At 43.1% G+C, this 13,185-nt stretch overlaps 1 protein-coding gene across 12 annotated transcripts in view; it reads right to left on the bottom strand.

The window, feature by feature from the left end:
* LOC138739231 (NADPH oxidase 4) overlaps positions 1 to 13,185 on the bottom strand; it is a 271,753-nt gene that overhangs the window by 4,316 nt on the left and 254,252 nt on the right. For all 12 annotated transcript variants that reach the window (XM_069890863.1, XM_069890864.1, XM_069890862.1 and 9 more), the window contains one exon: positions 6,643 to 6,743. In XM_069890863.1, the coding sequence (XP_069746964.1) occupies positions 6,643 to 6,743 (101 nt within the window). The remainder of the gene's footprint in view (positions 1 to 6,642; positions 6,744 to 13,185) is intronic.

Raw genomic sequence — 13,185 nt, 5'->3', positions numbered from 1 at the left:
ATGTGGCAGGCACCAAGAGATTTCTTTAGGCAGTCCTTGTACCTTTTCTTTGGTGCACCTCTATCACGGTGGCCAGTGGAGAGCTCGCCATATAACACGATCTTGGGAAGGCGATGGTCCTCCATTCTGGAGACGTGACCCATCCAGCGCAGCTGGATCTTCAGCAGCGTGGACTCGATGCTGTCGACCTCTGCCATCTCGAGTACTTCGACGTTAGGGATGTAAGCGCTCCAATGGATGTTGAGGATGGAGCGGAGACAATGCTGGTGGAAGCGTTCTAGGAGCCGCAGGTGGAGCCGGTAGAGGACCCATGATTCGGAGCCGAACAGGAGTGTGGGTATGACAACGGCTCTGTATACGCTTATCTTTGTGAGGTTTTTCAGTTGGTTGTTTTTCCAGACTCTTTTGTGTAGTCTTCCAAAGGCGCTATTTGCCTTGGCGAGTCTGTTGTCGATCTCATTGTCGATCCTTGCATCTGATGAAATGGTGCAGCCGAGATAGGTAAACTGGTTGACCGTTTTGAGTTTTGTGTGCCCGATGGAGATGTGGGGGGGGCTGGTAGTCATGGTGGGGAGCTGGCTGATGGAGGACCTCAGTTTTCTTCAGGCTGACTTCCAGGCCAAACATTTTGGCAGTTTCCGCAAAGCAGGACGTCAAGCGCTGAAGAGCTGGCTCTGAATGGGCAACTAAAGCGGCATCGTCTGCAAAGAGTAGTTCACGGACAAGTTTCTCTTGTGTCTTGGTGTGAGCTTGCAGGCGCCTCAGATTGAAGAGACTGCCATCCGTGCGGTACCGGATGTAAACAGCGTCTTCATTGTTGGGGTCTTTCATGGCTTGGTTCAGCATCATGCTGAAGAAGATTGAAAAGAGGGTTGGTGCGAGAACACAGCCTTGCTTCACGCCATTGTTAATGGAGAAGGGTTCAGAGAGCTCATTGCTGTATCTGACCCGACCTTGTTGGTTTTCGTGCAGTTGGATAATCATGTTGAGGAACTTTGGGGGACATCCGATGCGCTCTAGTATTTGCCAAAGCCCTTTCCTGCTCACGGTGTCAAAGGCTTTGGTGAGGTCAACAAAGGTGATGTAGAGTCCTTTGTTTTGTTCTCTGCACTTTTCTTGGAGCTGTCTGAGGGCAAAGACCATGTCAGTAGTTCCTCTGTTTGCGCGAAAGCCGCACTGTGATTCTGGGAGAATATTCTCGGCGACACTAGGTATTATTCTATTTAGTAGGATCCTAGCGAAGATTTTGCCTGCAATGGAGAGCAACGTGATTCCCCTGTAGTTTGAGCAGTCTGATTTCTCGCCTTTGTTTTTGTACAGGGTGATGATGGTGGCATCACGAAGATCCTGAGGCAGTTTACCTTGGTCCCAACAAAGCTTGAAAAACTCATGCAGTTTGGCATGCAGAGTTTTGCCGCCCGCCTTCCAGACTTCTGGGGGGATTGCATCCATACCTGCTGCTTTGCCACTTTTCAGTTGTTCGATTGCCTTATATGTCTCATCCAGGGTGGGAACCTCATCCAGCTCTAGCCTTAGGGGCTGTTGAGGGAGCTGGAGCAGGGCGGAATCTTGGACTGAGCGGTTGGCACTGAAAAGAGATTGGAAGTGTTCTGACCATCGGTTGAGGATGGAGATCTTGTCGCTGAGGAGGACTTTGCCATCTGAGCTGCGCAGCGGGCTTTGGACTTGGGGTGAGGGGCCGTACACAGCCTTTAGAGCCTCGTAGAAACCCCTGAAGTCGCCAATGTCCGCGCTGAGCTGGGTTCGTTTGGCGAGGCTAGTCCACCACTCATTTTGGATCTCCCGGAGTTTGCGCTGAAGATGGCTGCATGCGCGACGGAAGGCTTGTTTCTTCTCTGGACAGGACGGCTTTGTAAGGTGAGCCTGGTGGGCAGCTCGCTTCTTTGCCAGCAGCTCCTGGATTTCCTGGCTGTTTTCGTCAAACCAGTCCTTGTTTTTCCTGGAGGAGAAGCCCAGTACCTCTTCAGTGGATTGCAGTATGGTAGTCTTCAACTGATCCCAGAGGGTTTCAGGGTAATACCCATCACTTCAGTCAAAAAAGCATTCAACTAAGATGGTAGCTGATCCCATTCCTAAATGTTTAGATTGAACATTTGCTTAAAATCCATGGCAATCTGAAGAGGCATGTAGCTTTCCACAGATCACTGTTTATCGAAAATTAAAAGGGAGATGATTTGCTGTCTGCAGTTTTTCAAAAAGCAACAAAGAATGAACCTAACCCCCTCCTAATATACTTGCATAGATACTTGTGCTGTGGCCCATCCTCAAACCCACCTGTTTCTACTCTAAGTGGGTTAATACTGCTGTTAAAATAATACACATAAAAATAAAAGATGTGCAGTTATCTCATGCTATAATATAAAGGACAATGTATTTATTATGCTTATAAACTAGAAGTTTTATACCCTTCTCAATCCAAATTGTTGCACTTAGCTTTACCGTGGCAATTTAATAAATCATCAAAGTCATCATTTTCCGATACATAACATCCTAAAAGGGTTTCAACATGAACACGGAGGTCCACAGGAAGAATGAACATGAACCTGCTTATTCTTTTATCCAGTGAACAGGAGATGGAGCAAGAATGTGTGAGAATGGGACAGTTTTAGAAGGTGAGAACTTTGCTGGTAAGTTTCTTTTCCAGTGAAGGAAGTTAGAGAGAGTGTGACAGCAGGGCAGTTTAGTAAGGTAAAACGTACAAGCAGAGTGGCCATCATGGGAGTGGTCACTGTGTGAGTGGGCCAGGGATCGAGTGGTGAGTTGAGGCAAGAAGAAGTGGAGACTAAGGTAAGACACTGGTGAGATTTTCTTATTTATTCTTTGACCTTTTATTACTGCCAAAGTAAACTAGCCAGAATGACAACAGGGTTGGTGATGTGTTCATCATGTGAAATATGGGAATTCTGGGAGACTTGCCATCTCCCTGATAGCTACATCTACATGAGCGGCATCACATTTCAGCTCCTTACAGACCATGTTAGGGAACTGGAGCTGAGCTGGATGACCTTCAGTTCATACAGGAGAATGAGGAGTTCGCAGATAGGAACCACAGGGAAGCCATCGCACCGAAATTACAAGACGCAGGTAGGTGGGAGACTGTCAGTAGAGAAAAAGCAAAAGTAAGTAAGCAGGTACTGCAGGGCACCCCTGTGGCTGTACCCCTCAATAACAAGTATACCACTTTGGATACTGTTTGAAAGTTGGAGGGGGGTCGGGTCCAGGAAAACGACCTACAAGGGCAAAGCTGCAGTGACTGCGTCTATGACACTGAACCTGGCCCTGTGGCTCAGAAAGAAAGGAGGGAGAAAAGGAGACAGGTAGTGATAGGAGATTCAATTGTTAGAGCAGCAGACAGGAGAATTTATGAACAGGAAAGAGACACCTGGATGGTTTGTTGCCTCCCACGTCCAGGATCAGGGACGTCTCGAATTGGGTCCATGGCATCCTGAAAAGGAAGGGTGAGCAGCCAGAAATTGTTCATATTGGTACATCAAAAGGGGTAGGAAAAGGGATGAGGTCCTGAAGAAAGAACATAGGGAGCTAGATAGGAAGCTGAAAGACATGGCCTCAAGGCTAGTAATCTCAGGACTGCTGCCTGTGCAATGCACCAGTGAGTGCACGAATGGGATTACATGGCAGATGAATGCATGGCTGTATAATTAGTGCAGGAGGCAGGCTAGGTTTCTGAATCATTGGAATTTCTTCAGGGTAAGGTATAATTGTACAAAAAGCAAAGGATACACCTGAACTGGAAGGGGACCAATATTTTGGTATAGAAATTTGCTGGAGCTGTTATCGAACATTTACATTTGCTTGGCACGGGATTGGGAACTAGAATGACGGCAAAGAATAGAGTAAATAAAGGTGGAAAGGTTGATGCAATGTGTAGTGAAATTGTGAAGAATAACACACAGTAGAGGGAGGGTTTGAAATGTGCTTATTTCAAGGTGAGAAGCATTAGAAATAAAGGTGATAAATTTAGAGCATGGAGTTATGATGTTGTAGCCATTGCAGAGACTTGGCTAATGCAAGTACAGGATTGGAATTGTATGTTTTAAAAGAGATAGGAAGGGAGGAAATGGGGTTGAGGGAGGGTTGCTAGTATTACTAATCAGAAATGGTATCACAGCCATAGAAAGGGAGAATATTGTAGAGGGATTGTCTATAGGGTCAGTGTGGGTGGAACACAGAAACAGGAACATAGGCCTCCAAATATAGAATACAGAGGAGCAGTTAAGAAGGTTGCCTGTGTCATATTTTGGAATGCTGCAAAAATAACAGGATTGTTCTTCTGGGAGACTTCAACTTCCCAAATATTGACAGGCACTTGCTTACTGCAAGAGGGATAGATGGGCAGTATTTTTCAGGTGTGTCCAAGAAGGATTCGAGACACAATATGTGAAAAAGCCAACTAGTGGCGAGGCCACGCTGCATCTAGTACTGGGTAATAAACCTGGTCAAGTGACAGACCTCTCGATGGGGGAGCATTTCGGTGACAGTGATCAGAACTTCCTGACCTTTAGTATATCTATGTTCAAGAATAGGAGTAGTGTGTTTAATTGGTGAAAGCCTAATAAAAATATGATTCTGGGGAGAGTAAAATGCGAACAGATATTCTTGGGGAAACCACAGAAGTAATGTAGAGGATGTTACAGGGTAGGGCAAGGGAACCAAGGTTAGTTTAAAAAAAAGAGGCAGTTAGTTAAGAGGAAGAAGAATATATAGGGTTTAGGAAGCAAACATTGGGAAGATTCATGAAAATTATATGATAACCAGGAAGGACTAAGGGGAGCTGAAAGAGAGCATGAGAAGGCCTTGGCAAGTAGGATTAAGGAAAACCTTAGGCAACCTATGCAAATGATGAAAGATAAAGGAGGGAATATGTGTCTGGAGCCAGAGGAGGTATGGGAGGTCCTAAATGATTACTTTGCTTCTGTATTCACCAGAAAGAGGAGAATGTGAGGTCAGTATAGAGCATGCTTATGAACTGGAACAAGTTGAGGAAAGAGGAAATGCTGGATCTTCTTAGAAACATTCGGATTGACAAGTCCCCGAGACCGGATGAGAAAGACCATAGGTTACTAGAGGAAGCAAATTGCTGGGGCATTGCAATGACTTTTGGGTCCTCCCTGGCCACAGGGGAGGTACCAGAGGTTTGGAGAATGGCAAATTTAGTCCCCTTGTTTAAAAAAATGTAATAGAGAAAATCCTGGAAATTACAGTCCAGTCAATCTTATGTCAAACTAGTGGAATGGATTCCTAGGGATAGGATTTATGAGTATTTAGAGAAGCATAATTTTCTCAGGGATAGTCAGCGTGGCTTTGTGACGTGCAGATTGTGCCTCACAAGCCTAATGGAGTATTTTTTTAGGAAGTGACAAAAGAAATTGATGAAAGTTGGTCAGTAGATGTGTATATCGATTTCAGTAAAGGCATTTGAAGACGCATTCAGAAAGTCATGACATGGGATTCATGGAAACTTGTCTGTACGTATTCAGAATTTGCTTGCCTGAAGAAAGCCGAATGTGGTAGTAGATGGAATTTATTCTAACTGGAGGTCAGTGACTAGTGGAGTTCCTCCAGGATATGTTCTGAGACACCTGCTCTTTGTGATTTTTATGTACGACTTGGATGAAGAAGTGGAAGGATGAGTCAGTAAGTTTGCAGGTGAAACAAAGGCTGGAAGTGTTGTGGACAGTGCCAGACGTACCTGCTCACCACCATCTTAACAGTAGTTCTGATGGCAGGGTGAGCAAAGTTGTGGACTGATTTGAACACTCGCCTCTTCCGTGTGGCTGGAACAACAGGGCGAGATTTATCCGTTCAGGTGTCGCAGGGCAGTGTGCAATTGCCGGGGAAATCTGGACGTCCTTCAGGTGTAAGCCGATGTGTGCTATCCAGTACGCTAGAATGTCAGGGTCTGCTTGCTGCACCTTTCCAGGGCCATATACTCGATGCCAGGGGTAGGGTCATGTACTGCTGAGATAGTCAGCCAGGATAGAGCATCAGCCTCGTTGGATTTACCAGCTATATGGTCAATATCTGTAGTAAATTCAGAGATGTAGGTCAGGTGCCGCTGTTGCCTGGCTGACCTTGGGTCGGACACCTTACAGAAGGCGAATGTAAGGGGTATTTGGTTCGTGTAAATTTTGAATTTCCTGCCCTCCAGGAAGTATCGGAAGTTCAGAATTTCCAGGTATATGTCTAACAGTTCTCTGTCAAAGGCACTGTACTTGAGCTTTGGGCCTGAGGTGTTTACTGAAAAAGAATAGTGGTTGCCAATATCCATCAACAAGCTGCTCAAGTACACCCCTGACCGCTGTGCTGGAAGTGTCTGTGGTGAGAGTGGTCAGGGCGTCAGTCCGGGGGTGCATGAGGAGGGCAGCGTTGGCTAGGGTGTTCTTGGTGGCCTCTTGGGTCCATTGATGAAACCACACAATGGTCTAGTCAGCTCATCAATTGCCTCCCTCATCCCCCAAGGACACCACAATTCAAGACCCTGTTCCTCTACAATGTACCAAAAGGAGCTAAATATCAGTACCACGTAGTCTGAAATAAGATTCCAGAGGACAAACATAAGAATGCAGAAAATAAACATCCAGAAACTTAATATGTACTCACTGTCGATTGCATTTGGCTATTTCACCAAACAGAAGCTTCAAGCGAGGTTTTCCAATAATAAGCCTGGAATTCAGCACCTGATACTTTTCTCCATTTAAGTTCTGCATAATAAAATAGAAAGTACATAATAAAAATTGATCACTAAAGTCTCTCATTCATGCCTTCTCTGTAAATTCAGAACATGTTAAAATTCATCCTACTCTGTTATTGGAATAATGTACAATTTAATGTTCTCAGTATCAGTTTATTTTAACAGCATTTTGCGGCAGGTTCCAGGGAGAAACATTGTGTGTGAATTACACCTAAACCAATCATATTTAAGAATCTGTCTCATCAAGGATCAGAGAAAGATGGACTTTGATATGCACAAGTATCAAACTCCATCTGTGTGTCTCATTGGGCTGGATCTATTCGGAATTAACCAACAGCTTCAAGTCAGCATGTATTGCTCATATCTACTTACTCTGCAACGTGGCAGGAACGGCAACCTCCTTCTCCCAAGCAAGAGCGGCGACCTCAGCTTACCGGGCAGGAACGGTGACCTTCTTCTCCTGGCAGGAGGCTCCTGATCCCGCCGTTCCTGCTCCAGAGAACGAGGTCACTGCCCTGCCACGTAGGTCTGAGGTTCCTGCACCCACTGGGAGAATGAAGTCGCCGCTCCTGCCCAGTAGGCCGAGGTGTTTTTTAAAACTTTCTTACAGTAATTTACAGCTTTTTTACATGGTGATTGGGGTGTTTTAAAAAAAAAATTGGGTTATTGCTGGGAGACCCGGATCACTCAAAAATGGGGGTTGACTTATATGCCGGATGTACCATAAAACTATTAAAATGATGCTAAAAGGGGGAGAGCTGACCTATCTGCTGGTTGGCACATGTCTAAATACATGGTCATTTGTCTTTCTTCTTCTGATGCTGGAGAAATGGTGTGCATTTTCTTGGCTATTTTTAACTTCATATTTCCAACATAATGCCAACTTCACACTTCGCAAGTTAACCGAATGCTTCACCAAACTTAATCTTGGAACACACATACAGTAAAATGGAAATGAAATACCTCTGGTCATATTTAATTATTTTCAAATGAAGACAGACAGAAATCGATAGGCTTAGAAATTTAAATGGCTTCGTACATATGTAGCTACTCATGCAAATATGGGCATTTTATGAGATTCTTTAACTTTAAAAAAAAATCAATAACTCTCCCAAGATTGCTTTCAAGAGCTTGTGATCACAAGCACGATCTTCTCCTCAACTCTTACTCACTTTAAATCACCATCTGATTCATTTAGATCCTGATCTATGTCCTAACACTTCTGACCCACTACCCCTTTAGTGCTTCCTGTACAACAGAATTTTGCCTCAGCAGAACTTTTAAAAAAATTCTCAGGTGCCACACACATCAACTTGTCACACTTTTATGGGTTGTGAAAAATATCTGGGCCATAAGATCCTGTGGCATTAAAAAAGGAAATTCCTTTAAAGATCCTGATCATTAAATACAATTGGGTACTTCCTGATCCTGAACTGTTTGTGCAATATTGATCCTCAAGGTCGCCTACATATGTAATGGAGACTGCATATCAAATGCAACTACTACAGGTACCGGCATTTCATGCAGGCAGGGTCTGCACTGCACAATGAGCACAATAAAGTAGACATCAACTAGTGGGCTGAAACTAGTTTCTGTTACCGAGTCAAAGAGCTCTCCAGCTGATCAAGCAGCTCTGAGCTAATCCCATTTGTCTGCATTTGGCCCATTCTCAGCTTTTCTTATCCATGTACCTGTACAAATGTCTTTAAATATCATAAATGTACTTGCCTCTGCATTTTCTTCTCATAGCTCTTTCCATATGCATACTGTATGAAAAAAGTTGCCTCTCAAATTCCTTGTAAATCTTTCCTCTTGCACCATAAACCTATTCCCTCTAGTTTCAAATTACCCTACCCTGGATAAAAGACTATGACACTTCACCGTATGATTTTATAAACCTCTCTGAGGCCACCCTCAGCCACAGATGTTCCAGTGAAAAAATCCTAGCCAACCCAGTCACTCCTTATAACTCAATCCCCGTAAATATCCTTCTGAATCCTGATGAAAGGCCTAACTTCAAGTTGGTGGTTACTCAGGAGACAATAAAATGCAAGTTCTTCCAGTACACCATTTTTAGGTTTTCTTTGCTGGTGATAAAGGAACATAAAACTGGAATAGGTCCTAACTATTATAAGAATGTAAATAGAGGCTCCAATACTATCACATAATACTACATTTAGGATGTAACGTATATGAATTTTTTTAGCATTGGCTACCGTAACAAAGACAGAAAGTTGCCACTTTGTACAGCACCCCTCACAGAAATGAGGCCTCAGCGAGGAACGAACACGCAACCTCTGGCTTACAAGACATGCACTCTAACCACGGAGCTATCAGAGTACAAAAGGAAATTAGCAAGACCTTTATACCTGTGTATACAGCATAGAAACCTTTATACCTCTCTCCCAGAAAAGATCCTAATTGTTTATGTCTGAAACTTACCCTCCTGCACCAAATGCTCAACCACATGTAATGCACTCTTTATTTTATAATATTTAAATTTAGACATACAGCACAATAACAGGCCCTTCTGGCTCACGAGCCTGTGCTACCCAAATACTCCAAATATCCTACAACCTCTGTACATTTTGAAACCTGCACTCTATCCTCCTATACCCACTCTCAAAGTCAGCACAACTTCTTTCTATGTGGAAAGAAATAGGAGCAATATGCACACATTGCAAAAAGATAAAATTAATACTACAATTAAAAATAAGGACTTGGCAGCAAGATTGAATAATTAGTAAATTGAAGAATTTACGGTGGAAGCAGAAGCCAATATGCTAGACATCCTCAGGAATCTAATACCAAACCATGGATGCAGAATGACAAAAACTAGTGTAAGTAAAATAACAGTTGCGAGAACATGTTTATTTCCCCAAACTTGATTAAAAGCTCCCAAGCTTTTAAAATAAAGTGAGAACATGATGGATTTTTTTTCTTTTTAAAAATATTTTAATTGAGTTTAACGTAACCATCCATATTAAAAAAGCAATACAAAATAATAATGTATACATTCCATCCCTTAATATTAATCATGATTATCTATTAAATTAATTATAGATATAAATCAATTAAATACTATTACAACAAATCACAATAGAACTTAATAAGATAAAAAAATAAGGATAATTATAATTAAACCAACAAATCCACTTTTCTAAAAGAAAAAAAACTTAAACTAATCTACTCCCACCATCTAATCAAGGTTACAAGAAAAATAAAAAGATGGATCGTTGCAGCCTCTAGAACAGCCCTAGAGCACCCAAATCCTCTAAAACTATCAATAAAAGGACCCCATACCTTGTCAAACTGAAACTTTTCATCTTTTATACCTAATTTTTTTTTCTAGGCTTAAATATGAGTCGGTGGGAATACATCTATTTTTATTATAATTTTTAAAGTTCTTTTGATTTGCAAACCATGCTTTCAGATTGGAAAAAAAATGTCACTCTACTATTCAGGAGGTGGAAAAGCTAACATCTGTTACTTAAGTGTATAACTGAGGTGTAACAGAATGTCTTCAAATTGTTCAGCTGATGAGATCAAGTATGCATTTGCACGGGAATCTTTGGCTTGGCTTCGCAGACGAAGATTTATGGAGGGGTAATGTCCTTGTCAGCTGCAGGCTCGTTTGTGGCTGACAAGTCCGCTGCGGGACAGGCAGACACGGTTGCAAGGGAAAATTGGTTGGTTGGGGTTGGGTGTTGGGTTTTTCCTCCTTTGTGTTTTGACAGTGAGGTGGGCTCTGCGGTCTTCTTCAAAGGAGGTTGCTGCCCGCCGAACTGTGAGGTGCCAAGATGCACGGTTTGAGGCGATATCAGCCCACTGGCGATGGTCAATGTGACAGGCACCAAGAGCTTTCTTTAGGCAGTCCTTGTACCTCTTCTTTGGTGCACCTCTGTCTCGGTGGCCAGTGGAGAGCTCACCATATAACACGATCTTGGGAAGGCGATGGTCCTCCATTCTGGAGATGTGACCTACCCAGCGCAGTTTGATTTTCAGCAGCGTGGATTCGATGCTGTCGGCCTCTGCCATCTCGAGTACGTCGATGTTGGAGATGAAGTCACTCCAATGAATTTTGAGGATGGAGCGGAGACCACACTGGTGGAAGCGTTCTAGGAGCCGTAGGTGATGCCGGTAAAGGACCCATGATTCGGAGCCGAACAGGAGTGTGGGTATGACAACGGCTCTGTATACGCTAATCTTTGTGAGGTTTTTCAGTTGGTTGTCTTTTCAGACTCTTTTGTGTAGTCTTCCAAAGGCGCTATTTGCCTTGGTGAGTCTGTTGTCTATCTCGTTGTCGATCCTTGCATCCGATGAAATGGTGCAGCCGAGATAGGTAAACTGGTTGACCGTTTTGAGTTTTGTGTGCCCGATGGAGATGTGGGGGTGCTGGTAGTCATGGTGGGGAGCTGGCTGATGGAGGACCTCAGTTTTCTTCAGGCTGACTTCCAGGCCAAACATTTTGGCAGTTTCCGCAAAACAGGACATCAAGCTCTGAAGAGCTGGCTCTGAATGGGCAACTAAAGCGGCATCGTCTGCAAAGAGTAGTTCACGGACAAGTTGCTCTTGTGTCTTGGTGTGAGCTTGCAGGCGCCTCAGATTGAAGAGACTGCCATCCGTGCGGTACCGGATGTAAACAGCGTCTTCATTGTTGAGGTCTTTCATGGGTTGTTTCAGCATCATGCTGAAGAAGATTGAAAAGAGGGTTGGTGCGAGAACACAGCCTTGCTTCACGCCATTGTTAATGGAGAAGTGTTCAGAGAGCTCATTGCTGTATCTGACCCGACCTTGTTGGTTTTCATGCAGTTGGATAACCATGTTGAGGAACTTTGGGGGAATAAGGACATCATAAAAGACATTTAAAGCTCAAGGAATTGATGGCAAATCTCAATTGAATGAGGTTAAGTGGCAAGAACAAAATGGTATAATAAATAGGCACTCAATTTGTGCAGTGGCCCGAGAAGATCTCAACTGGTGACAAATACAAAACTACTGTGATGGTAAAAAGGAATAGAAAAACATAGAGATAAAGTTTGCCAAGTTGACAAAGTTGTAGAAAATGGATTTCAGAATAAGCATCTGTGAGTTAATCCATTTTATTCCCAGAAAGAGAATGCTTCATTAATGGGAAAATGAAATAGTCAAAACAACTCAAGATTTAGTGGCTGCTTAGATCATTAAAATATAATGGACTGGGATAGAAAATAATCAATGGAATCCTGGCCTTTATCTTGTGTTCCATCTGTACAAAGGTCAGTTAGTTCACATCATATGTGTTATGAGCAGAAAGGTTTTTGGAGATTATACAATGTATAATGGATAACATCTGTGTGGTGATAGGTTTCCTCCATTGTATTTAGTTATTGTTGGGTACTGTATATATGGAGCTGGCCCACTGATGACTCATACCCTATGACTCCTCCCCCGTAGTCCTGGGCCATAAAGGTCGAGCCACCTCTCCCTTCCCTCCATTCCTGTACCTGGATCTGGGCCAGCAAGGTTCTTCTGTATATTAAAGCCTATCGTTCCCTCAGCCTAATCTTGGTGATTTCTAACAGTGCACTACAATCTGAATTCCAGCAAAGAATTTAGGAGTAGAGATTTTAGAAACATGCATAGTATTCTGAGGATTTTAGAGTGAGGTCTTTCAGCAGCGAAGATGGGAAACTGCTCCAGTTCTGCCATTCATTATGTTTTTCTTGCCACGCCATTCTTTGAGATTTACATGAACAAATATCACTTCCATTTGAATTCCATCTGAGTAAAACTTCAATTCAGAATAACAGGTAAGTGAATGACCTCAGGTACTTAAAGCTGAACTGCACTTGATTTTCGAGGATTGGGGAAAGAGAGGCCACATAAATACAAAACTTTTGATCAACAATTAATGAGCTTCGTTTTTGGGCAATGGCTACCAAGGCACTCTAATGTGTGCAGAGTGAAAGACAGGCAGAATAACTTATGGGAGCTTTCTTTACTCCTAACCTGAGAACACTCATAGAATTGAAACTCTTTAGGACTACAGAATGCTACAGCACAGAAAACAGGCCATTCAGCCCTTCTAGTCTATGGCATCCACCACTCCAATAGTCCTATTGACCTGCATTATTAACAACATCATGTTGGAAATAAAACTCCAATGTAACTATGTATTACAATTACTCTCAATTGCATAATCTTTGAAGCAAGGGATTGGTTAAAAAATGACAATACTGTCAGAGTTGCTGCAACAACAGGACTACCACTGGTGAGGACTCATGGAGAGTGAGGAAACAAAGCGCTCCTCTGAAGGGTTCTATCGCCCAGTCCAACCACCAACGGCTCCTTACAGGCTTTAACTGAACTATTAAAGGAACCGACAGTGGTTTATTTTAAAATGATGGAACCACAGGATCTCTGCCCAAGATGTTTGGCAGCAGCCTCAAGGGATTGCAACTCTGGGGAAG

Source organism: Narcine bancroftii, chromosome 7 (genome assembly GCF_036971445.1).
Source record: "Narcine bancroftii isolate sNarBan1 chromosome 7, sNarBan1.hap1, whole genome shotgun sequence".
NCBI classification, from domain to species: domain Eukaryota; kingdom Metazoa; phylum Chordata; class Chondrichthyes; order Torpediniformes; family Narcinidae; genus Narcine; species Narcine bancroftii.
This window is presented reverse-complemented; position numbering and strand designations above follow the sequence as displayed.